The sequence below is a fragment of the Solea senegalensis genome, linkage group LG12, assembly GCF_019176455.1.
Source record: "Solea senegalensis isolate Sse05_10M linkage group LG12, IFAPA_SoseM_1, whole genome shotgun sequence".
Lineage (NCBI taxonomy): Eukaryota > Metazoa > Chordata > Actinopteri > Pleuronectiformes > Soleidae > Solea > Solea senegalensis.
This window is the reverse complement of record NC_058032.1, coordinates 16,850,374-16,873,262: the sequence shown is the minus strand read 5'-3', so window position 1 is coordinate 16,873,262 and position 22,889 is coordinate 16,850,374. Positions and strand designations below refer to the sequence as shown.

Here is a 22,889-nt window from a genome sequence, read left to right as displayed (position 1 = left end):
GTTTTGCAGCGGTGGAAACATTACTATTGACTTAACTTTGAGCAAGCTACTCTGAAATCTCGATTCATTAAAATCCTGGAATTTGTTGTGGACTAATTACAGATTTTGTATTATTTTTCCTTTGTTACCTTCAGGTGAGCATCATCGCGGGGCGGCCCATGCATTGTCAGGTGCCAGGTATTGACTACAGCCTGAGCAAACTCGCTATCCATGCTGCCCTTGAGAGCGCCACCGCCATTGCCCTGTCCCACACTGGCATCCTCTTCATCGCTGAGACAGACGAGAAAAAGATCAACCGTGTCAGACAGGTACAAGATGGAGGAGTGTAGTGCACAGTTTGCTATGGACTCTCCATGTTGTTCGGACACTTTTGTGTCACCTCAGTTTTGACTGTTATTGTGATTTTGATCAACAACTGTGTCCCCTCATTCCTTTTGTGTCGGTGTTTCTGTTTTAGGTAAACACAAATGGGGAAATCTCCCTCCTTGCTGGCGCTGCCTCTGACTGTGACTGCAAAAATGACGTAAACTGCAACTGCTTCTACGGCGACGATGGCTATGCCCCCGATGCTGGCTTGAACTCACCCACTTCCTTAGCTGTGTCCCCCGATGGATCGCTCTTCATTGCAGACCTCAACAATATACGCATCAGAGCTGTGAGAGCCAATCGACCCGGGCCTGCTGTGTCCAGCGTTGGCTATGGAGGATCTGCACAGTATGAGGTTGCATCACCAAGGGAACAGGAGCTATATGTCTTCAATGGAGACGGGCTTCATATACAGACAATTAGCCTGGTAACTGGGGAGCCACTTTATAATTTTACCTACGGCCCTGACGGAGAGCTCTCCATGCTGGTAGACAACTGCAACAATACAGTTAAAGTAAGGAGGGATGGTTTGGGCCAGGGAGGAGGAGCCGGCCTGCTCAGACTGGTGCTGCTGCCTGAGAATCAAGTTGTGACTCTGGGTCTGGACCCCACAGGGGGGCTGCGTAGTGTGTCAGCCATGGGCCAGGAGGTGGCTCTGATGGGCTACAGTGGCAACACGGGGCTCCTGGCCACCAAAGCTGATGAGACTGGCTGGACCACGTTTTACCAGTAAGTATGTAATAGAGGGCAAGGTGTCTGAATGTGCATTTGTATTTGTTTTTCCTAGTTTATTTCAAATACAAAAGGAGATTTTGCATCCTTTACTTTTTTTTCATGTTCTACTGGATCCCCTATTACAAGGGCTCTCCATGGTGTTCTCCTGCCCCCTGGTGTTTGCTGTAATAACTGCAGCCAATTCCCATGAGATGATTCGTTATTTTTGTCTCAGCCTGTAGTTTTTTTGTTTGTTTTTTGTTTTATGAGTCTGAGTGTGTGCGCATTTCAACATATGTGTTCTCTTGCCAGTCGCCCTCACTGCAGTCTCCCACTCCCTAGGTACGACAGCGAGGGCCGCCTGACCAACGTCACGTACCCCACGGGTATGGTGACGAGTTTGCACCGCGAGATTGAGCGCTCCATCAACATTGACATTGAGAGCTCGAGCAGGGATGATGATGTCACTGTCATCACCAACCTGTCCTCCGTGGAAGCCTCGTACACTGTGGTGCAAGGTAGAGCCTCATACAGGTCATGGCACAAATACTGAGCTTAAGTAATTAAATTAAAATTAAAATTAAATATGCATATGTCTGATTAATTATATTTCAGGCAGATACAGGTTCATGTAGAATCAAAAGGCTTTTTTTTTTTACATGATAAGCCTGATGAGATACACAAAGTTATCTTAGTATTCAAAAGCACAGGCGCCCTCTGTGACGGCGAATATGCACTGGCCTGCCGACTCTAATTGAAAGTCTTGTTATTTTCACTCAGTTATGTGCATGCTCCAGGAGATTATTTTCACAAACAGCTCTCTCGCTTCCTCTCATGGAGTAAAATTACCAATATATAGTCATTAATCCCAGCTGGGTTCATCCTGCTTTTGAATATCACCAGAACACAATTCATTAACTTTGGTAGACTCGAGTCCTCCTCTTCCCTGAAGCTTTCTCTTCGCACACACGTGTACCAACATACAAATACAGCTCTCAACCTGTTCCCATAATCCCTGAGCCTATTTGGCCTGTTTATAGAAGGAGAAGAAGGGGTGGGGAGTAATTGTCTTCTTTCTCTTGACCAGAGCAAGTGGTGTGACAAAAGTATGAATGGAGGCTGTGGGCTATATACGTACGTCTGAAGACCTCAGAGAGAATATGTCATGTATAGGTTCCAGGAAGAGGAGGAAGAGTTGTTCACAGAAATCTAAGTCATTTAAGGTTTCCACTGCGCTATGTGGGTTTCAGCACAGCTCTCTGCTGACATACTCACTTAACCATCTCCCTCTCTTTCCGCTCTCTCTCTTGCTCTCTTCATTAACTTCTGCACAGTGAATTCTCCTTGGCCCTCAAGCTCTCATTTCTCTCTTTCCCTCGCTCCTGTTTTATTACAAGGTTGTTCAGACAGAGAGAGCAAAGAAGATTTATCTAAAGGCTGTTGCTGCCAAGTCAATGGAAAAAGCTTCACTTGTCTGTTTGAGGCATTGTTAAAATGTGCCTGGAGCTTTAGTACAAATTGGCCTTATGGATTACTGTCATTTATGGCGGGGCTTCAAAGGGAGACACCCACTGATCCTCTCACCTTTTGTAAATGAAAAAAAAAAAAAAAAAAGGCGCTCTCCCCTCTGAATCTGCCAGATATTTCGAGCTGAAAACAACTTTATCTCACTTTCAATCACTTGAGTGCGATCAAGATGCCGGTTTTCAGACATCAGAGGGAAAATGTCGTCTCAGCTTATCTGTTTCCATTCTTGTGTTTCAGACTGAATCATTAACTTGTAGAGATGCAGAGATTGTAGAGGGATGTCAGTTTACCCTGTTATAGAATACTTTTATTCAGAAGATTTTGGAGTTTGTAGGAATTTGAATCCGGTTCATAAATATTTAATGGACATGAGCTGGTTCTTACTGTCACGAGCCTCCAAGCTTGACTTGAATTTTATTTTCTGTAGTAAACTTAAAAGAGGGTGCACTGCACTTTCACAATCTGCACATTCAATTTAATTTCCTTGTATCATTAACTGCTCTCCTGAAGGGTTTGGAACGACATTTCAACTGATCCTATATCTCATCTAATGTTCTGTACGTGGAATTCTGTTCTGGTGCTCAAAAATATCTCCGATCTCCCTTAAACACTATGCAATTCACATAATGAAGTATTGTTTTAAGGTTAATAAGTATTTTTCATACTATTTAATGGAAAAAAAATCTTTTTACTCCAACCAGCTCATCTGAAAGTGATGATGAAGTTGACAATGATGATGATTATTATTACTATTATTTTTATTATTGTTATGATCATTATTATTATTTGTGTTTAATTATCCATGGAGTATTTTGGATTCTGTGGAGCTGGCCGTGGCCATGCTAACATTAGCTGCAGTTGCTTCAGGGTTTTTTTTCCAGGCTATCAAACACGGTGTCAGCAGAGCCACACACATATCCATATCCAGAAATATAACAACACCTCTGCAGATTTCTCCACTGATTTTTAAACAATATGCTTTTCGTAAATATCATGACTGTGTAGGACATGCATTGGTTGTTTTAAATTCAAGACACGGAAATGAATCACTTTATTCGCAATCGAGTCAAATGGGAAGGGTTTGATTTAAAGCCCTCTTGTGTAATTCTCGACTCCCAAACATTCACCTTCTCGAGGGAATACATGGTGCTGAAGCTAAAGATGGTGTCAGTTTCACTGGGACTTCAAAGGAATCAAAGTTAGTGAAAACTAAATGCAAGAATTTGATTTATTGCCGGGGAACTGAGCATGCACTATTTGAAAAAAAAGGATGAGCGATTCAGCCAAGGAATTATCTTTTAATTCTCTTAAAGAGGTTTTTTAGGAGCAGGGGTTCCTGTATCCCTTGGCTAAAAATACCCAGAAATAGACACCACTCAGACTTTTCTGTAGATGTGCAGCTAAATCATTTCCAATTTTCCAAAAAAGGAAAAAACTTAAATGAGAAGGTGCCATGTAGCCACACAATAGATCCCCCTCAGCATAGAAAACCTTATAATTTCACTCACATCTATGTGTTCAGATAAATCTGACCAAACTGTGATTTGGTGGCTTTTGTCTCTCTCTCTTACACTCTTTGTCTCCATCTACAGATCAAGTGAGGAACAGCTATCAGTTGTGCAACAATGGAACCCTGAGAGTGATGTACGCCAATGGAATGGGCATCAGTTTCCACACAGAGCCCCACATCCTGGCAGGTTCTGTTAGCCCCACGATTGGTCGGAGGAACATCACCCTGCCCACAGACAATGGCCTCAACTCCATTGAGTGGCGTCTGCGCAAGGAGCAGACCAAGGGCAAGGTCACTGTTTTTGGCAGAAAGCTTCGGGTGAGTGATTTTAACTAAGATCTGGATGTTTTTAGATATATCATCTTTAATGTTGGCATAAAATGCAACTCAGAAATATTTTCTTTTTTCTTTAGGCTCATGGGCGCAACCTCCTCTCCATTGACTTTGACCGCAACACTCGCACTGAGAAGATTTACGATGATCACCGCAAGTTCACGCTGCGCATCATGTACGATGCTCAGGGCCGTCCAGCGATGTGGCTGCCCAGCAGCAGTCTGGCAGTGGTCAATGTGTCTTACTCCACCACTGGACAGCTTGTTGGGCTGCAGAGAGGCAGCATGAGCGAGAGGACTGAATTTGACCCCCAGGGACGCATCCTTTCTCGTTCTTTTGTGGACGGGAAGGTGTGGAGCTACAGCTACCTTGACAAAGTGAGTATTTTTTTATCTTTAACATTGTCCTCTAAGAAGCAGTAGCAAGAAAGCATAGTCATTGTGTTTGCAGAAGTAAGTGGAATCATCCTAATACTTCATTTTCACACTTATTAAGATTGAAATTTGTCAGCTCAGAGAAAACTAACCCTGGTGCTATTTCACACAAGGCAAGTCACCCATTGATAATGCGATTATACTAATCTGTATTCTGCCCCCCTGTCTTTCCCAGTCCATGGTGCTGCTCTTGCAGAGCCAAAGACAGTACGTCTTTGAGTTCGATGCCTCAGGTCAAGTGTCCGCTGTCACCATGCCCAGTGTGGCCCGCCACACCATGTTCACACACGTGTCAGTCGGCTATATCCGCAACACCTACAACCCCCCAGAAAGCAACGCCTCCATAATCCATGACTTCTGCGAGGACGGCAGACCCCAGGCCATACATTATCTAGGCACCGGCCGCCGTGTTCTCTACAAGTACGGCAAGCTGGCGAAGCTGTCAGAGATCGTGTACGACAGCACTGCCGTCACCTTCGGGTACGACGAGACAGCTGGTGTGCTGAAGATGGTCAATCTGCAGAGCGGGGGCTTCTCGTGCACCATTCGCTACCGCAAAATGGGCCCGCTTATTGACAAGCAGATCTACCGCTTCAGTGAGGAGGGGATGGTGAATGCAAGGTTTGACTACACCTACCACGACAACAGCTTTCGCATCGCCAGCATGAAGCCAGTCATCAGCGAGACGCCACTGCCCGTGGACCTCTACAGATATGACGAGATCTCTGGAAAGGTAAAGAGTAGAAATTTGGCTTTCATCTACTGTTTTTGTGGAGTCCTATAACTTTTTTTTCCTTCCTATAACCTTTTATTCACTCCCACAGGTGGAGCACTTTGGAAAGTTCGGGGTCATTTACTACGACATCAATCAGATCATCACCACAGCTGTGATGACACTGAGTAAGCATTTTGACACCCACGGTCGCATCAAGGAGGTCCAGTATGAAATCTTCCGGTCACTCATGTACTGGATGACAGTGCAGTATGACAGCATGGGACGTGTGGTGAAGAGAGAGCTCAAAATTGGACCCTACGCCAACACCACTCAGTACCGCTATGATTATGATGGGGACGGACAGCTCAGTGGCGTCAAGGTGAATATTCTGAGTGGAGTGAAAAGCAGCTGTCTCGTGTGTGGAACCTGTCAATTCCACTTCATTCACACAATCTGTCATAACACTGTCCTTGCTGTTGTTAGGTCATATTTATGGTTTTAAGATACTAAAAAAAGAAATAGTGACATCCCATTTATTTAACTCATCATTTTATCCAGGTGAATGACTGGTCCACCTGGCGCTACAGTTATGACCTGAACGGCAACCTCCATCTGCTGAATCCTGGGAACAGTGCGCGAATCTTGCCACTCCGCTACGATCTGAGAGACCGCATCACACGCATGGGCGATGTCCAGTATCGCCTGGATGAAGATGGCTTCCTCAGCCAACGTGGTTCAGACGTCTTCGACTATAATTCCAAAGGTCAGCTACTACGGGCCTACAATCGAGGTCCCGGTGGTTGGAGTGTTGTGTATCACTATGACGGCCTGGGTCGCAGGGTGTCTACAAGGAACAGCTTGGGACAGCACCTTCAGTTCTTCTACGCTGATCTTAACCACCCGACGAGGGTCACGCACATCTTCAACCACTCCAGCTCAGATATCTCGTCCCTCTACTATGACCTGCAGGTAAGCACGCAAAGTCTGAGATGCGCCTTATCCACAATATCTTGTCCTTATATTTCAACAGATCAGCAAAAACTCTGTCCTGAAACATGATATGTATTGAATTTCTGACTGTGTCACCATCAGGGACATTTGTTTGCCATGGAGGTGAGCAGTGGGGAGGAATACTACATAGCATCTGACAACACTGGAACACCACTGGCTGTCTTCAGCAGCAATGGACAGATGATCAAACAGGTACAACACAAAATAGCCTTGAATCTGTTTATTTGATAGTTTTGCAAAAAAAAAAAAAGTTTAAGGACTAAGAGTCTTCAGAAGCAGACTTTTTTTATTTATTCTTTTTTCACTTTTGTCACCCAGTTGCAATATACAGCCTACGGAGAAGTGTACCTGGACTCTAACCCAGAGTTTCAGCTGGTAGTGGGTTTCCACGGTGGTCTCTATGACCCATTGACCAAGCTGGTCCATTTTACCCAGCGTGACTACGATGTCTTGGCTGGACGCTGGACTTCACCCGACTATAGCATCTGGCCCAAGATAGGGAAGGATCCGTCTCCATTTAATCTGTACATGTTCAAGAACAACAACCCCCTCAGTGACATGCTGGATGTCAAGAACTATGTCACAGGTAAAAGCCAAATAAAAAATTTATTGAAAATGTTTCAGGTTGAATTTATATTTTCATTCAATCTAATATATCTATCTATATCCTTTTACATTTATTTTATTTTCACACTACCTAAAATTGTATTATAGATTAACAGGGGCTTTTTGTAATGGATTTGAGTATGTTTTATGTGACTACTTTTGATATTAATATACATTTTAAATAGCCATGTCACCCATGTGTGACATTGCAACACATACTTTTTGTGTTGGAATTATTTTTTTTATTTTTTCAGTGCGTGTTGTGTTTTCCATGAATATTTGTATTTTATTTTATTTTATTGCTTTTACATGAAAAAAAATATGTAACTATACATATTTTTATCATATTTCCTAATAGCACAGCATAAAACCTCAAACTGTTACCCAGTGGCTGGAGGCTTTACATAAACACCACCTAAATCACAGGAGCCCAACACACATTGACTTTTTTTATTGGTTGAAAAAATGTTTAACTTTGAGATTGTTTAACTTTCTCCTGCTGCAGATGTGAAGAGCTGGCTCGTGATGTTTGGCTTCCAGCTCAGTAACATAATCCCAGGTTTCCCTCGACACACGCTCTACTTTGTGGAGCCACCGTATGAGCTGCAGGCCACCCAGCACTGTGAGAACGGACAGGTACAAAAACAAGGGGCCAATATCTTGATCAAATACAGAGGTGATTGAGCTTTTGTTTAACTTTTTTTTTTTTTTGTGGTAACACATATCTGACTTTTCCATTCAGCTCATCACTGGTGTGCAACAGGCAGCAGAGCGTCACAACCAGGCTTTCATGGCTCTGGAGGGTCGTCTCCTCAACAAGGAACGACGCAGACGAAAGGACAAGCCAGGTCACTGGTTTGGTACCAGCACGCCCATCATAGGCCGTGGTGTAATGCTGGCATTGAAGGAGGGCCGAGTAGTTGCTGGTGTGTCAGCTTTGGCCAGCGATGACAGCCGCAAAGTGGCTCTGGTGCTCAATGGGGCTCAGTACCTCGAAGGCACACATTACACTCAGGACAGGAAGGACTGTCATTACTTTGTGAAAGTCGGCTCTGCTGACAGTGACCTCTTGGCCCTGGGACTTACAAATGGGCGTAAGTCACTGGAGAGCGGCATCAATGTTACCGTGAGTGGCCGCTCAAGGAGAGGAGTGACTGTCGAGTTTGCAGTTCCATCGCTAATACTTAGTGTTCGGTATGGGCTGGCTGTGGACGTGGTGGACGAAGAGAAGGTAAGACTGTTGGAGCTGGCCAGGCAGAGAGCTTTGGCCGGGGCCTGGGCCAAGGAACAGCAGAGAGCCAGGGATGGGAAGGGAGGAAGCCGCCTCTGGACGGAGGGGGAGCGACAGCAGCTCTTAACAACAGGTAGAGTACAAGGCTACGATGGCTACTATGTACTGCCTGTGGAGCAGTATCCAGAACTGGCTGACAGCAGCAACAACATCCAGTTCCTCAGACAGAATGAGATGGGCAAGAGGTAACAGCCCACCTGAACTCACTTGAAGGAAAGACTGTTCCCTCTCTCTCCACTAATTTTCATTTCTCGAATTCCTGCTCCTTTTTCCTACCCAGCCTTCTCCTCTCAAAACCCATCGAGAATTAACCAACAAATGGGGTTACTCGCGGAACGCTGCAGGGACTTTTGAAAAGAATGACTTATCCGAAAACACATTATTGTTAATTTTACTGCCATAGGCAAAAAAAAATAAAGTCGAGTCAAATGTTTTGGTTTTTTTTGGAGAAAACTTTAAACTGAAAAAGCACTGAAGAACTTTAAAAACTGTTGCTTAATGAATAAGAAGATTCCCCTTTTTAAAAAAGATAGTGATATTTTCACCCATATTTATTGGGTCACACTGAGAGCGGCAATGACGGCTCCTGAACACACGGTGGAGTTGTTCTGTGTTGGCATCTGCAGTAAAGGCTTGTCTGTCTCTAATAGACACTGAAGGCAAAGGGACCAAAGTGGAGACAAAGCCACTCCAGAGGGCAGCCATTACAACTACACAACCTGAGAGGACATTGTAAAACAGCGGCAGACAAGGAAAGGTTAAATGTTTGTCCAATACTTTGAGTCGTCTCCCTGTCTCAGGCCTCCCATTGTCCACCACGGTCCAGTCCTCTGCTGCTGAGGCAGCGCACATCCAACCAACAAACGACATAGCTGAACAAATCCAAGCTGTTGACGGACTAGGAAATAAACTTAAAAAAAAACAACAAAAAAAAACAAGTCAAAAAAAGTGATGGCTATATTTGTGGACAGTGGTATCATACAGCATTGTTTATTTTGAAACAAGGACAAGAATCATACTACTACATATGTGTCTGACTACACTAAATTTCAGGATGTTGCGTATACTGTAGATGCCGTAGTTTTGTACGTTTCAGTCGCGGTAGAATTGTGAGACTGTCACCAAGGCACTTCTGTACAGAACACACCACACACACACACACATACACAGAGTCTGGAAAACATACTTAAGTTAGTATTTATTTTATTCTTTTTTTATTTATTTATTCTTAGTACTATATGACAATCATGAATGAGTCACCAGTTCTATTTGAGATGAACATTGATGGACGAGTTTATTTTCTTTTGTAAAAAAAAAAATGTATGAAATGTTCATTTTGTTTTTGTATTAATTTCCGTTTGCTGCCAGGGCAAATAATAGTCACTCTCAAAAAGAATAATTTATGTAACAAAGTGTTTTAAAAAAACAAAAAACAAAAAAAAAAACGGTTTATACTTTAAATAAAGTCTTTAAAACTGTGAAATCTGTTTTTTCGAAATATATTTCGATGTACAGTGTATAGACCTACCTTTATGCAGCACAGTAGAATATTGTTCAGAATATCAAGTTTTATATTTCTAAGAGGAAGTGGCTTGTAATGTGCAAAATCTTTAGCTGGTCTTACTACTCTAGAGTTTTGTGACACTCTAATATTCCATATCTACAATATCAATGCCCAGTTTGTTGTTTTTGGCTGTTTGTTTTTGTTTTGGAAGCAGAGATATTTCTGTCCTAGATCCCAACAGCAGTAGCAGTAATGGATGCCTCTCACTGTGAAGAGACTCGTGCTGGATGTCATAATGTACCAAATCAGTATTATCAAAGGATGATTCTTATACATTCACTGAAACGAGACTCTTCTGAGAACCTTAACAATAAAAGATAATTGTTTACTTCACCTGAGCACCGTGTAGTTCACTTTTATCTTTGCATGTTCTCCCTGTGTGTGGGGGTTTTCTCACAGTCCAAAAAAAAACATGCAGATTTGGGGGTTAGGTCAATTGGACCCTCTAAATTGACCATAGGTGTGTGTGAGGGGATGGTTGTTTGTCTCCATGCGGCCCTGCAGTGGACTGGTGACCTGTGCAGGGTGTCCCCGCCTTTCGCCCTAATAACACAAAACTTAGTTGTGTGTCCTGCGTGGCGGTGAGTGTTACGTAATTGCCATTTCTTTTATTGTCAACAAATTATGGTCAACGTGAGTTTATTCACATTATCATAATACTGAGGCTTGGAAGACATGCAATTCAGCTGCAATTCTAAAAAGCAATTAAACACTAGTTTACTATCAGGCTATTTATTGTTGAATATAAAGACTTTAACATTGAACACTGAACAGGTGAAACATTGAACAGTGAAACATAGAGAAAAAATACAAAAATAAAATACTACTGTGAAGCACACACGGGCACTTTTCTGAAATATGACTCATATTTAAGCACGTTGAATAAGTGGAAGGCCCCCACAAGAAAGTTATGTTAATGCATCTATAGGTCTGTCACATGCTCAAGTCACTATACTGTCATGTACCTGCGTGGTGGAGTTCTTATAACGCCTTTTGTTGACATCCCTATGCACAACAGGAATTTATTTATTCATTGAAAAAACACACACGGGCACTTTTCAATACGAGGCAAAAAAGGGCAGCGGCTCAAGCACCCCTTGGTCCTTATGTGCGCACGTGCCTGTTACACAGCAGTGGCTGGATATTGGTAGGGATGTGTCCCTACCGTCCCTACCCAATCCCAATCCAATGTGTGAGTAAATGACTGTTCGTCTTTATGTCAGCTGGGATTGGCACCAGCAGCCTCAAGGGGTATACAATGAATGAATGAATGAATGAATGAGTGTTGTGCATGTCAAATTTTTGAAACGCAAAACAGTTGAACAGAAGCTGGACTGGATAGATTACGTGTTGGTAGCAGTAAATGGACAACTACAAACTAATTTATACAACAAAACAAATGAAATTATGACATTTTAGACAGCAAACCTGGGGCCTTCATACGGGTTTTCTGAGTCTGGCGTTAGTTCAGCCTACTGGGCCGTCATGGGCTAGTCCTCATCCTGTTTCATGCATCAACAAAAAAATCTATAAATGACACCATATATCATAATTGCGTGCAAGTCAACAATAGCAACAACTCTTTACCAGTGTTTTCTTAGTCCTCACAGTGATAAACACTCGTAGATGGTAGATGTAGACCATATTTTTGACATTGACTTTTCATCTATTTTAATGTCCTTTTAAGTGGCCATTTATCTAACCCCTGTTAATGTTAATGCAGAGGCCTCAAGAGCATTAACTTTCTTTTCCTGAGATAAATTGTCTCCACTGAATATTAGCAGCCTCATCTCCTTTAATCCGTAATAGAAGAGGTTTTCATGTCTAAGGCTATTATTTTTTTGAACAGTGGAATAAGTGTCTATGTATGATATAAAAGAGTCAGTGAACCCATAAAATAGACCCTTTTAACAAAATACATGCTTTAATGTTGTGACTCACCAGTGGATATCTGTGTTATTTCAGTCTCTGAAAATGAAGAATGTGATTTTAAACTGGAGTTTTTTAAAGGCTTATTATTCTCCATATCTTTATGGCTGGAGTGTGTCATTCATTAACAGATCTGTAAAACCCAACTATCAGTTTAAATGCTATTTATGTAAGTTCAAATGGAACTCATATCATGTGACTGTGATACGGGTAGTGGTGCACATGGTGCACACGGTCATGATAACGCTGATGCTTAGCAACAGCAGCATGGAAAGAATTACATTAGGACAATAATTATAGTACATTAACTTATCGCCCAGCGAAAATGAACTTATTTAACCTTCACCATATCTGGAAATGTCATCAAATACATCAGATCTCGTGAACTTAAGGCTTTCAGACACCATCTGAAGTCAGCATTAGTTCCAAGTTCATGCCATTATGTGAGCTGGCTTACTTTTATGACTTAACAGGGACACTGCTTGGTGGGAAAATGGTACAATAAGGAACCAAGCCCTCAGCATCTTAAATCTTATACAGTCAAGACAGTCATGCGTAACACACTGTACTCATTGTGTAGTACATGAATCCCAAGAGTAGTATTATCTCAAATCAAATGCAGACATTGCACACTTAAATTAAATTGTGTTACAGCAGCACATGACTGCGACTGTCACCTGCCGAAAATGCAAGCTCACATGGCTTAAAATGTACTTTGTTTGGTCCATGTCATGTGACAAGGGAATTACACCACCATCTGTGCCAATGATGTGTCCTCCATCCTCAGTCACCAGTTTCATAAATTTAGAAATATTCCCCCTGCAGACTTAAAAAAAATATCATACTACATGTCCATCATTTGAACCTTTTTACAGTTTTTGTGCACAATCAGTCTTTTCTTGCACTGTATGTTGCTGTTCTGTGTCTCTCACTTACACACACACAGACACACTATATGCTATAAACAGGCAGTATATTTGGATTCATGATTAAAATTGGGTCAATATTGACTTCTTCAAAGTGAAATCTGTACAAAATAGATTGTTCAGGTAAGTGGATCTTTATTTTGTACTTGATTTTTTATTTATTTTTAAAAGTAGTACTCTACCATGCAGATAAATGTAGACAAGTAAAGGCACATTGTTTTCCTATAGTTGAGTTATCAGTAAGGACAGCATAAAACAAAATACTCAATTCAACTAGAGCGACATCAAAACGATGCATCGCTTGAGTAAATGTAATTTCAACCACTATGTACAGTATTAGACAGCGATGACTGGTCCTGTCCTTTATCCCCTTTCCAGTTTTGTGTAAAATTCTCTCTTGTGTGAACAATACTGAATGCACCAGGCAAGCAGCCATGTTGCAACCAACATCCTGCAAGAGCAGATGTGTTATAAATAGTAGAATAGATCAAACTAGGCTCTGTCGCACAATCTTTACTCTCGGACCATTGACGCACCACTCACACATGTACAATGGTGCAATCAAACTGATAAACATAAAACACAGACGTACATTTCATGGGACTAAATTTTAATGCAAGATTATCATCTAAAGCAAACAGGCATCCAACAAGTCATTTGATTCCTCTGTTGCGCAATCACAACTTTCTTATTCAGATTTTCTTTTTGTTTGCCAAGGTATGGTTGTAATAAAAGTAATATCGAAATCATTTTCATATCAAGGTTATCATGAACAAAAAAAAAGCTGTCAACATTGAATGTGAACACTAATCAAACATAAATCACTGTACCCTTTAAAACTGTACTCCATTTATTGTCATGTGATTCCACCTGAAGACATACGTTTGCAAAAAAGAACAGAAGTGTGCACATGCAAGGGAAATGTTTCAAACACGGGCTTCTTTAACGCGCCCAGAGTCTCATTGACGGACAGGGTCTTAGTGGCTTCAAAGGACATGGGGGGGTTTTTGGGCAGAGGAAGTAACATAGCTGAGGGGGTGGGGGTTAGGGAAGGTTGGATTTGTTGGAAATGTCAGGCAGGAGTAGTATCTTACAGAGGTAATCATTATAAAGTGCCTTAAGAGCATCACATTCAATGAGCCTGAGGTCTAAGTATACTCTCTATGTGTGCATGTGTGAAGTGCCTGAGATTCAGGTCGTGTTTTGAAGCTCAGTTACAAGCTGCTATCGAGTAGCCCCTGGACAGCGTCGGTCAGTCAATCTGAGCTGAGGATTTCACATTTGAGGAGGAGACAGTGGCCGCAAGAAGAGACTTCCACATGGGATCAAGGCTACTATTTATAGACAAGCAAAAAATAAAAAGATGTGTAGGGAAATTTTAAGGGGGTGCAAAGTTTAAGGCAGATGGGAAGGAGGGCGAAAGGGTTCAAGGCACAGAAATGGGGTGGAAGTGGAGGTGGAGGTGGAGTGGGTGGTCAAGTAGCGTTATGTAAGCATGTCCCAGAGACAGCAACAACACAGAGCTGTCCAGCAAGCTGTCAGGCATGTGTCTCCTGAGTCGTTTTGTCTTCTGTCCTCCACCACATACACTGCAGAGACAGACAGGCAGGCAGACAGATAGGAGGGAAGGAGAGGACAAAAGATGAGAACATTAACAGTGATTTCTTTTCTAAAAGTGCATAAGACCTCATCATGTCTTCTTCAATTGTCAGATCAAGTGTAACCGTGGCTGCTGTGATTTTCCTCTAATTACATTCATCATGGGAGGCACATCTCCATGGTAATAACCATAGCAGCCCAGAGCCGTGATCAGACAGCATTACAAGTGAGTAACTTTAGCGCCGCTTTGAGGAATCATTGGGCAAATGAAATGAGAGCTGTCACCATCACACACCTCTGTGCACCAACAAGGTGTTTTCCTTTACTTCAAATGTAAGGCAGCCACTTTATTTCATCTTCCACCAATACACTCTAGTTATATGAAAGTATTAGATTTCCCTTGTTAGTGGTTAAACATCTGCTTCAGACCAAAAACAAACACAAAAAAACAAGTCAAACAGGCCTTGATGAATGATTAATCATTTATGTGGAGGAGGAGCTTAACCGCAAGCCATTGACTCATCACACAGGTGAATGTGTTGCTATGGTAACCTGCTCCTAATCCTAAAACTACTTGACCACTTATCACTCTGACCTCTGATAATAATACAGCATGGGACTGGTTAATGTTTAGCCAATATTAAATAAGGAACCACTGTATCAAAGTATCAAATAAGCCACATGAGACTTATCTTAAGTGAGTTACAGGTGCACAGGTTACATCTCTTTGTGTGCATACTTATTTTTAATATTTTATAGTGTGCTTTTCAACTCTTAACTTGTACAACAGTGTATCCTACCAGGTGCTACTGACGTTTCACAGCTTTAATCTTAAACCTGGCTTGACTTCACACTTATGAACCCAAATACACTTATATATTATATATATTTTTTCATATTTTCAGCCCAACACAGCTCTGAAACAACTTATCACTAAAATTAGAAGACAAATCATTATTTTGAGAATCAATTAAATGAGTTTCAAGGAAAAATGCAAAGTATTTCATGATTCTAGCTTTTCAGCTGCAAGGTGAGGATTTCCCAATTGTCCCTGTTTTACATTATAATAAATAGTGTTGTGTTTTGGGATGTATGCTGTACTAAAAACAATTAGAAGATGTTGCCGTGGGAAATGGGAACATAGATTTTAACAGTAGCACTTTATTATCATCTGACATTTGTAAACCAAATTAAAAACCAACTAAACTGAAATGTAATAATAATAATTCATTTATCATGAATACAATAAGCCAGCTTTTTTTCTTCCAGCAAACATTTTGATTGGGCAAATAAGGAAAAGCACAGGTTACTACACAAACACACTAACAATGGCTCTTTTCTATTCAAGTGTCCCTTTATTAGTTTACATCTGTGGTTCATCTACTGGGACATATATTCAATGACAAACACCTGATAAGAAAGGACTGAGACAGAGGGACTAAAACCAACACTAAAAAATAGATCATTATCAATCATTATTAGATACAGTATTATCCATCTATATGTACCTGATTCTTTTATTATGAACTCATTGGTTGAAAAGCTCTTTCTCGCAAGGTTTAAATAAAATAAAAATAAAAAAAACATCATGTATCCATCCCCTTAATTAAAGCCTCTCCAATAATGAATGATTAATAATTCCTCCTTGGCCTATATCTGTGAACAGACAGAGGGACGACACAGGTCCATAACCAGATGTTGCAATTAAGAGGCGTCTGTCCATTACAGAACATTATTTCATTATGAATTTTCTTGCAATTTTCATGCAAATGTCAAGTTGACTCGATTTTTAAAACGTCATATGAAGATCCATTCCACATTTTCCCTTACATTCCATAACTTAATGGGTGAGTCAGTTGCAGGAAAAAAAAGTGGTCCTCGTATACACTGTATATAATTGTGTAACACTTCACAGTAAGAGTAAATGAATTATCATGAATCCATGCATGAAAAATCATGAATTACCTGATACTACTATGAGTAATTCACATGGTATTTCATGCCTGACTTCATGATGGCACATGATGTTAATGCATTAACGAAGGTTATATACAATTGCATTGACTTGTCACTGCAATAAAACTTGACAATTTTACTTCAAACCCACTTTAAATGTCAGGGATGAGTAATGGTATGTATATTTCCTGACAAAATAATTCACAACTGTCGTATGGGATTTTATAATAAATGATGGTTAAATAAAGAACAGTTGTTAATACAGTTTCACCTGAAGAACTACATGATCATACCTCCAATGATCATATGTTCTTTATAAGTGATAAAGACAAATGGTGCCACAAACATGATGACCAAGTACTGCAGAATTTATCATGACTACAAGACTTGGGATACAGCAGAGCAGTCGTTTTTCTTCTCATGTCCTTTAGACAACAGATTCGCCTATAAGGTCATCAAGAACATCATTAATAACTTATAGGTCATGATGATTCCAATGCCTTAGTTAACGCACTAATTAATGTCATGTGCCATCACGAAGTCAGGCATGAAATACCATTAGTACCATGTGAATTACGGATAGTTCATCAGGTAAATAATGAATACATTCATAATTCATGTACCCTTTCACTAAAGTGTTAACTATATAACCTCTCTTACTGGCGCCATGACCGTTTTCAACTAGTCTGCCATTAGACGATCAATCACTCATATACATTGTGATTTATCATGTAATTTACTCTAAATGGCAACAGCAAAACTGATTTAATGTTCTGTTAAAAAAGACCAGAAACTGTGCAACCACTTCTGCCCTACTTCCTGGGCTTGACTTTTTAAAATGGAAGACTGTGTCCATTTATTTATACAGGTCATATTTATGCAAGTCATAGCAGTACATCAATAATCTCTTTAAGTAGCCCTTCTCCAAATCTACACATCATTCAGCATAGTTATATCAATCTTTGTGTGCTATCACTCACCTGTGTTTTTGGGTGCTTCTCCATACATAGGCCCAGGAGCGGGTCCCCCCTGCCAGCCAAACTGCTGTTGCGCTGGGTATCCCTGATAAGGAGGCATTCCTTGACCAGGATAAGGACCCCCAGGGCCCATTTGTCCAGCAGGGTAGTTGGGGTATGCTGAATTAGGCTGCTCCATGTTCACAGGGTATCCCTGCTGAGGATAACCCTGAGGTGGGTAACCTTGTGGAGGTTGGCCCTGTGCTGGGTAGCCTGGAGCAGAGGGGCCGCTGCCCGGGTATGGTGGTGGCTGCTCGAAGTTCATCTTTGGTTAGAACAATCACCTGAGAAACAAGAAAATGTTGATGAAGTCGTCTTCGACTAGGTTTTACAAGTACATTGTTCAATTGCAATTGCAAGTGTCTATTATCTGACTTTTATGTGAACACCTTCCACCATTGTTGTTTGGCTTTGATGTGCTGCTGGTGCAGGTTGACGCAGACAATGTTCAGCACAAACATGGAACTCATGGATTCAGAATTAAAAATATATCCACACAGCCATGAAAAAAATCTGAATCACATCAACAGAAAGAAATCAGATATAACTAGGTCAAATTCAGCCTGGTGAAATGACTGCAGTCTTATTTAGCCCTTTGCACTGAACAATATAATAGTATAAACAAGAACTAACTGGGGTGAATACTACATACTGCAGGTACTGTGTGTCATATACCACATGTTATGATCACGTTCACCTACACAATTAGGGATTATTATTATTTATATGGGTACAGAAGACAAAAAAGGTACTTAAAGGTACTTTTTCATTAGATGTGAGATAAGATCAATGTGTGGTACTGTAGTGAATTGTGTTGAGTGTGTCTCCCCACGTGTGTGTAACTTAGCCTCTTGAGACACATTAAGCAACAAACTCTCCAGAGTCCTGATACAAAAGCAAAACATTTTCAGACAGGCATAAAAATGATGCAACTTTTTCCCAGAACAGAGAAGTACAGAGCACAAAAAAACATCTACGGTTTCATGCTTTTACAGATTTAGGAATATAGTCTCCCTCGCCCTACAGGAAAGACAAGCAGTTTCTTTTCTTATGAGTCAATAGTCAGTCTCAACCCACATGAGCCCAACCAGAGGTCAACACCATTATCTTAACACTGTTCACACACAGAATTCACAAATGGAGGCTTTGTGTGTAGAGGTGAATCAAATGAACCATGAGAAATAAGGGCGGAATAAGATTACAGTGGCCATACAGGCCTGCACTGGTCGCATTTTCACACTCTTAACTTAAAACACACAAATGTGACATTGTCCTATTGGCAAGCTCACATGTCCTTGTTGTATTTATCTGGTATGTGTGAAAATAAGGTGATTAAAAAAACATCCAGGTGCTGTTTAAATATTTAGAGATGATACAGAGAACATTGGGCTTAAATTTGTCATTATGATGTTAATATAATAACAGAGAAATAATTGCAAAATGTAATCGTAATTGAAGAACAATTGCTGGTGAGCTTTACCCTCCAACCAGGCACCTGTTGGACAATACCAACTGTCATCCACACTGGTGTCCACTCATTTGTGCTGTTTTTGCTACATACTTGACATCCAGTGCCATTGAAGAAGAGCTGAAACTAGTGACTGAGTCCAGCAACTCCTCAGCAAAATGTTTACTAACATTATAAATCAAATGAGAATTCATTTTGCCTTAGACTTTTTGCTTTGTTGTTTTGTAAACCACTCACTCTGAGCACCAGATCTAATGACAGCTATTTACCTCTCAGGACATATTATTCTACTGCTGCCTTAATTGTAAATGTGAATCTAAAAATGTAAACACTGAAGTCACAAAATAACTGAAATTTAAAATGGAGGAAGCAGAGGACCAACAACTTCTGCATTCTGTGAGGCAAAGCACTGTTTTTGTCAGTGAACTCTGACGCAGGGGACGTGAGTGTTTCACAGAGCCAAACAAGTTGTTGTCAGTTTCATTTCAGATTCGACTGTAGCAAGGTGGAGTAGTGAGATAAGATACACTTAATCACTTAAGATAAGGTAAATTTTATTAAGTAAGCCTTTTGTTCAGTGGCCAATCCTGTTTTTTCCATTGGCCCTGGTTGCATTTATGTTTCAAGAAGCTTACTCACACCACAGCACAGATAGTGTATAGAGCAGAGTCATCTATACATTATACACTGACAATGTACCAAAGTAGACAAAGCACCTCCCACAAGTCCACTTCAAAAATCCTGATTATCCACTTAAGCCGTTTTGGAAGTAAATTAAACGTGTGATCGGCTCTGTGGATGGAGGTTATTTGTTTCTACATGAGAAGGAAGTTCACTTCCAGCTCAACCACTAATGACTTCTGTTAAGGCAAATCCTGGACCAACACAAACCTTGTCCAACCTTTCACTTCTGGATTTGCTCATGCAGAACAGCGGCAACAATGGAAAGCAGGCCAAATGAAGGACAACAAGTCTGTAAGGCCTCCCAGAGTTCCTGTGTCACGTTATGTGTACACCATAAACATCATTAGAGTCCTCCAACTCCCCTCAGCTTAGCTGCTGTAGCTATCCACATCAACTGGACTGTGTGTAATAAAACAATGCAGTGGGTACAGTTGTAAGCCAAACTAGGTCAAGAAGCATTTCTTACAGTACTAGATGTACTAGTGGTTGGTTGTTACTGCCATTATCTGTTTTTGGAAAAACAATTATGTATTTATGATAGCCATAAGGGAATTAGAATCAATACAACTGCTGATGTTGCAGTAAAACATGATTACTTAGTTATGCTTTATTTCTTCGGTAAACCTCTGGAACTGGACATTTCACCACCTTAATGTGTTCTTGAAGCTACAGACAGATGGCAGGTCCTTTGTTACTATGGTTACGTTGCTCCAGGAGGAACAGAACGATCCCCAGTGACTTGTTTGTCTTGGACCTTAAGGCAGGGTGAAATAACAAAATAACAAAATGATCAGATTTATCGTTCTCCCTGTTAAAATGGACACTTCTTTGGTGACAGTCCATTGTTCCTGCTCTTTAGTCATCTGCGATTACAAAGTGTTACAGGTACAAATAAACAGTAATCTGACACCGACCAGGATCTCTACTGAGCTCAACGTGTATAATACCTTTATTGTGGCCTTGAAAAGCTCCAATAGTCTTCGATATCAGGTCATGAAATGTTTTACAGCTCTAAAGGTTCACTCGGTTTGAGCGCATGTTTGCACTAGAAGTGCTTACTCATTTGCATTTGGGTCATTTGTTTATTTCTTTTCCCCTGTTCCATTGCCAAATTAGGCGACTGAGCTCACTCCACAAGTATTTCCACAACAACAAGGTGATTATATCACATACATACACACACATGGACATTGCACCTGAGACGTCCATCAATCCATTACATAACTCTGAACTTAATACTATTGTATAAGGATGGACAGGTGTACATTAACAAATGTGTCATTACATGACTGCGTTTCAGAAAATAAAATAAAGGAAAATATTAACCTATTTAAAAAAAAAAGCAATGGGGGAGGGACAAAATTAAGTATACGTAGTATGTCGAAATTAAGCTCTAATAGCAGCTGCTATTAAGCTCAAGCAAATACCAGTGGTTATAAAATGATTAGACATGAATAAATTATTGGTGTTATTATCCCTAAAGTTATGTTCAGAGTTGTTTGGTTCAATGTTCAATATTGTGTTGAGTTCAAAGAAGTTGTCTATGTAGCATCCATGGCTCAGGACAGCTCTGTAGCCTGGCAGCCACTGTTTACTTTCTTCTGGAGACAGCACAATAACTAAGAGACCTAATTAGGATGAATCGGAGGCACACTTGGACTGTTTGTCTTGTCTTGTGTGTCTACACAAAACACTTAAGTCCAAACAAGGCAACATAAAATACACAATTTAGAACATGTTTAGCTTATAGCACTAGTGGTTAACCGATGTGGGTTTTTCTGTTTTTCTGCCATCCAGGACAGCCAATATATTATCTGGTACACAAAACACATAACATAAAAATGTAACACATTTGTAACACACACATTTACACCTGTTATGGTCTGTCTGCACTGGAGAACACTGTAATTTAAATAAAAACAAATGGTGAATGAAACAGTTCATCAAAAAACTAAACTTTGTCAATAAACGTTTGCATAAAAAGAGATAAAATTATAGTGCATGATCAGCACTCATGAGAACAAAATGGTGCAAATTTAGATTAATAACTTAAAAACCCCCACAAAAGTCTAAGTTAGGCAACAATAAATAACTAATCTACAGTAGAGTCGTGAAAACCTCAGCTGCTTTAAAGTTTATGTCAGTTTATGTATATGCAATTTATTTATACTGTCTGTATTTACTTAAATATTTAATTCAGGGCTGAAACAAGTACTCTATCAATTATTAAATAAATCATCAACTATTCTGACAATCGATGAATAGGTTTCAGGGTTGTTGTTTTTTTCGTTACTGAAAGAAGTTCTCTGAGTTCTCAGGTGCTGTTTAAATATATGTGAATATGTTTAGGTTTCGTTTTAGTTTGAGGACAAAACAAGACATTTGAGAACATAATGATTTCCGGGTTTGAAAAACACAGATCAACAGTTTGCAACATTTGACATTTTATGGACCAAACAATTACTTTATTAATCGAACAAAATAATCGTTAGTTGGAGTTCTAAGTTAATTTGTTTTTTCTAGGGTGTATATGTATTTTATTATATAATAAATGGGTTCCCCATATAAAAAAAAATGTAAGGATGCAGTATGCTATACGGGGGAAAATGCTAAATATTTAAATAAAATTAGCTATTAAGTATAATGACATTAGGTTTGTTAGTTTCCATGTGTCATGTGCTCGTTTCAAAGTTACATTGGGTAATTACTACGAAGAATAAGAAATATATGTGGGAAAGACGATGCACCTGCAGGCCGCAGCAGCCCACTGTAGCACCAGCTTCATCATGACGAGGCCCCCACTCTCAACCACATACACACTCACAGAGACAAAGAGTCACGGACACGAGAGCACCACGTACCTTACAAGAAACTAGTCCTGTCGTGTCGTGTGTAGCAGCGGCGTCTGTTGAGACAGTGACTCCTCTTGGCACCAAGTGTACTTTTATTTATGTTGTTATATTTTTCCGCAAAGTGCGACCCTCCGTCTTCCCGGCCTCACAACCAGTGCGTGTGGTGTTCGCTGTACGTGACGTCATTTCAGGCAAGGGGAGCTGGGAGCAGTGCAACGAAAAGACGTGATTGGCTGTGGCGACTGCCCGCTACTCACGGCGACCAATCACGAGAAGCCGCAGTACGTCAGAAGAAAAGGATGACTCCTGACCAGGATCATCTGACCAAATTAATTATTAAAAGTGCATACATCACCGTGTGAGTATAATGAGCCACAGTAGCCGAGAC

General features: G+C 40.6%; 2 protein-coding genes across 7 annotated transcripts in view; one reads left to right on the top strand and one right to left on the bottom strand.

Annotated features, from left to right (window-relative positions):
- tenm2a (teneurin transmembrane protein 2a) overlaps nt 1-10,404 on the top strand; it is a 206,023-nt gene extending 195,619 nt beyond the window's left edge. For all 6 annotated transcript variants that reach the window (XM_044040585.1, XM_044040584.1, XM_044040590.1 and 3 more), the window contains 12 exons: nt 135-308; nt 458-1,095; nt 1,423-1,598; nt 4,200-4,435; nt 4,531-4,827; nt 5,060-5,617; nt 5,709-5,978; nt 6,158-6,568; nt 6,692-6,802; nt 6,929-7,196; nt 7,722-7,852; nt 7,959-10,404. In XM_044040585.1, coding sequence (XP_043896520.1) covers nt 135-308; nt 458-1,095; nt 1,423-1,598; nt 4,200-4,435; nt 4,531-4,827; nt 5,060-5,617; nt 5,709-5,978; nt 6,158-6,568; nt 6,692-6,802; nt 6,929-7,196; nt 7,722-7,852; nt 7,959-8,696 — 4,008 coding nt within the window. In that variant the 3' untranslated portion in view covers nt 8,697-10,404. The remainder of the gene's footprint in view (nt 1-134; nt 309-457; nt 1,096-1,422; nt 1,599-4,199; nt 4,436-4,530; nt 4,828-5,059; nt 5,618-5,708; nt 5,979-6,157; nt 6,569-6,691; nt 6,803-6,928; nt 7,197-7,721; nt 7,853-7,958) is intronic.
- Nucleotides 10,405-13,519: 3,115 nt separating this feature from the next.
- On the bottom strand, nt 13,520-22,681 carry LOC122778649 (cysteine-rich and transmembrane domain-containing protein 1-like). The gene is made up of 3 exons (XM_044040713.1): nt 22,511-22,681; nt 17,462-17,781; nt 13,520-14,515 (listed from the first exon to the last, which is right to left on the bottom strand). The coding sequence occupies exons 2-3, from the start codon at nt 17,760-17,762 to the stop codon at nt 14,412-14,414; spliced, it is 405 nt and encodes a 134-aa protein (XP_043896648.1). The 5' UTR covers nt 17,763-17,781; nt 22,511-22,681; the 3' UTR covers nt 13,520-14,411.
- Between the last annotated feature and the right edge of the window lie 208 nt (nt 22,682-22,889).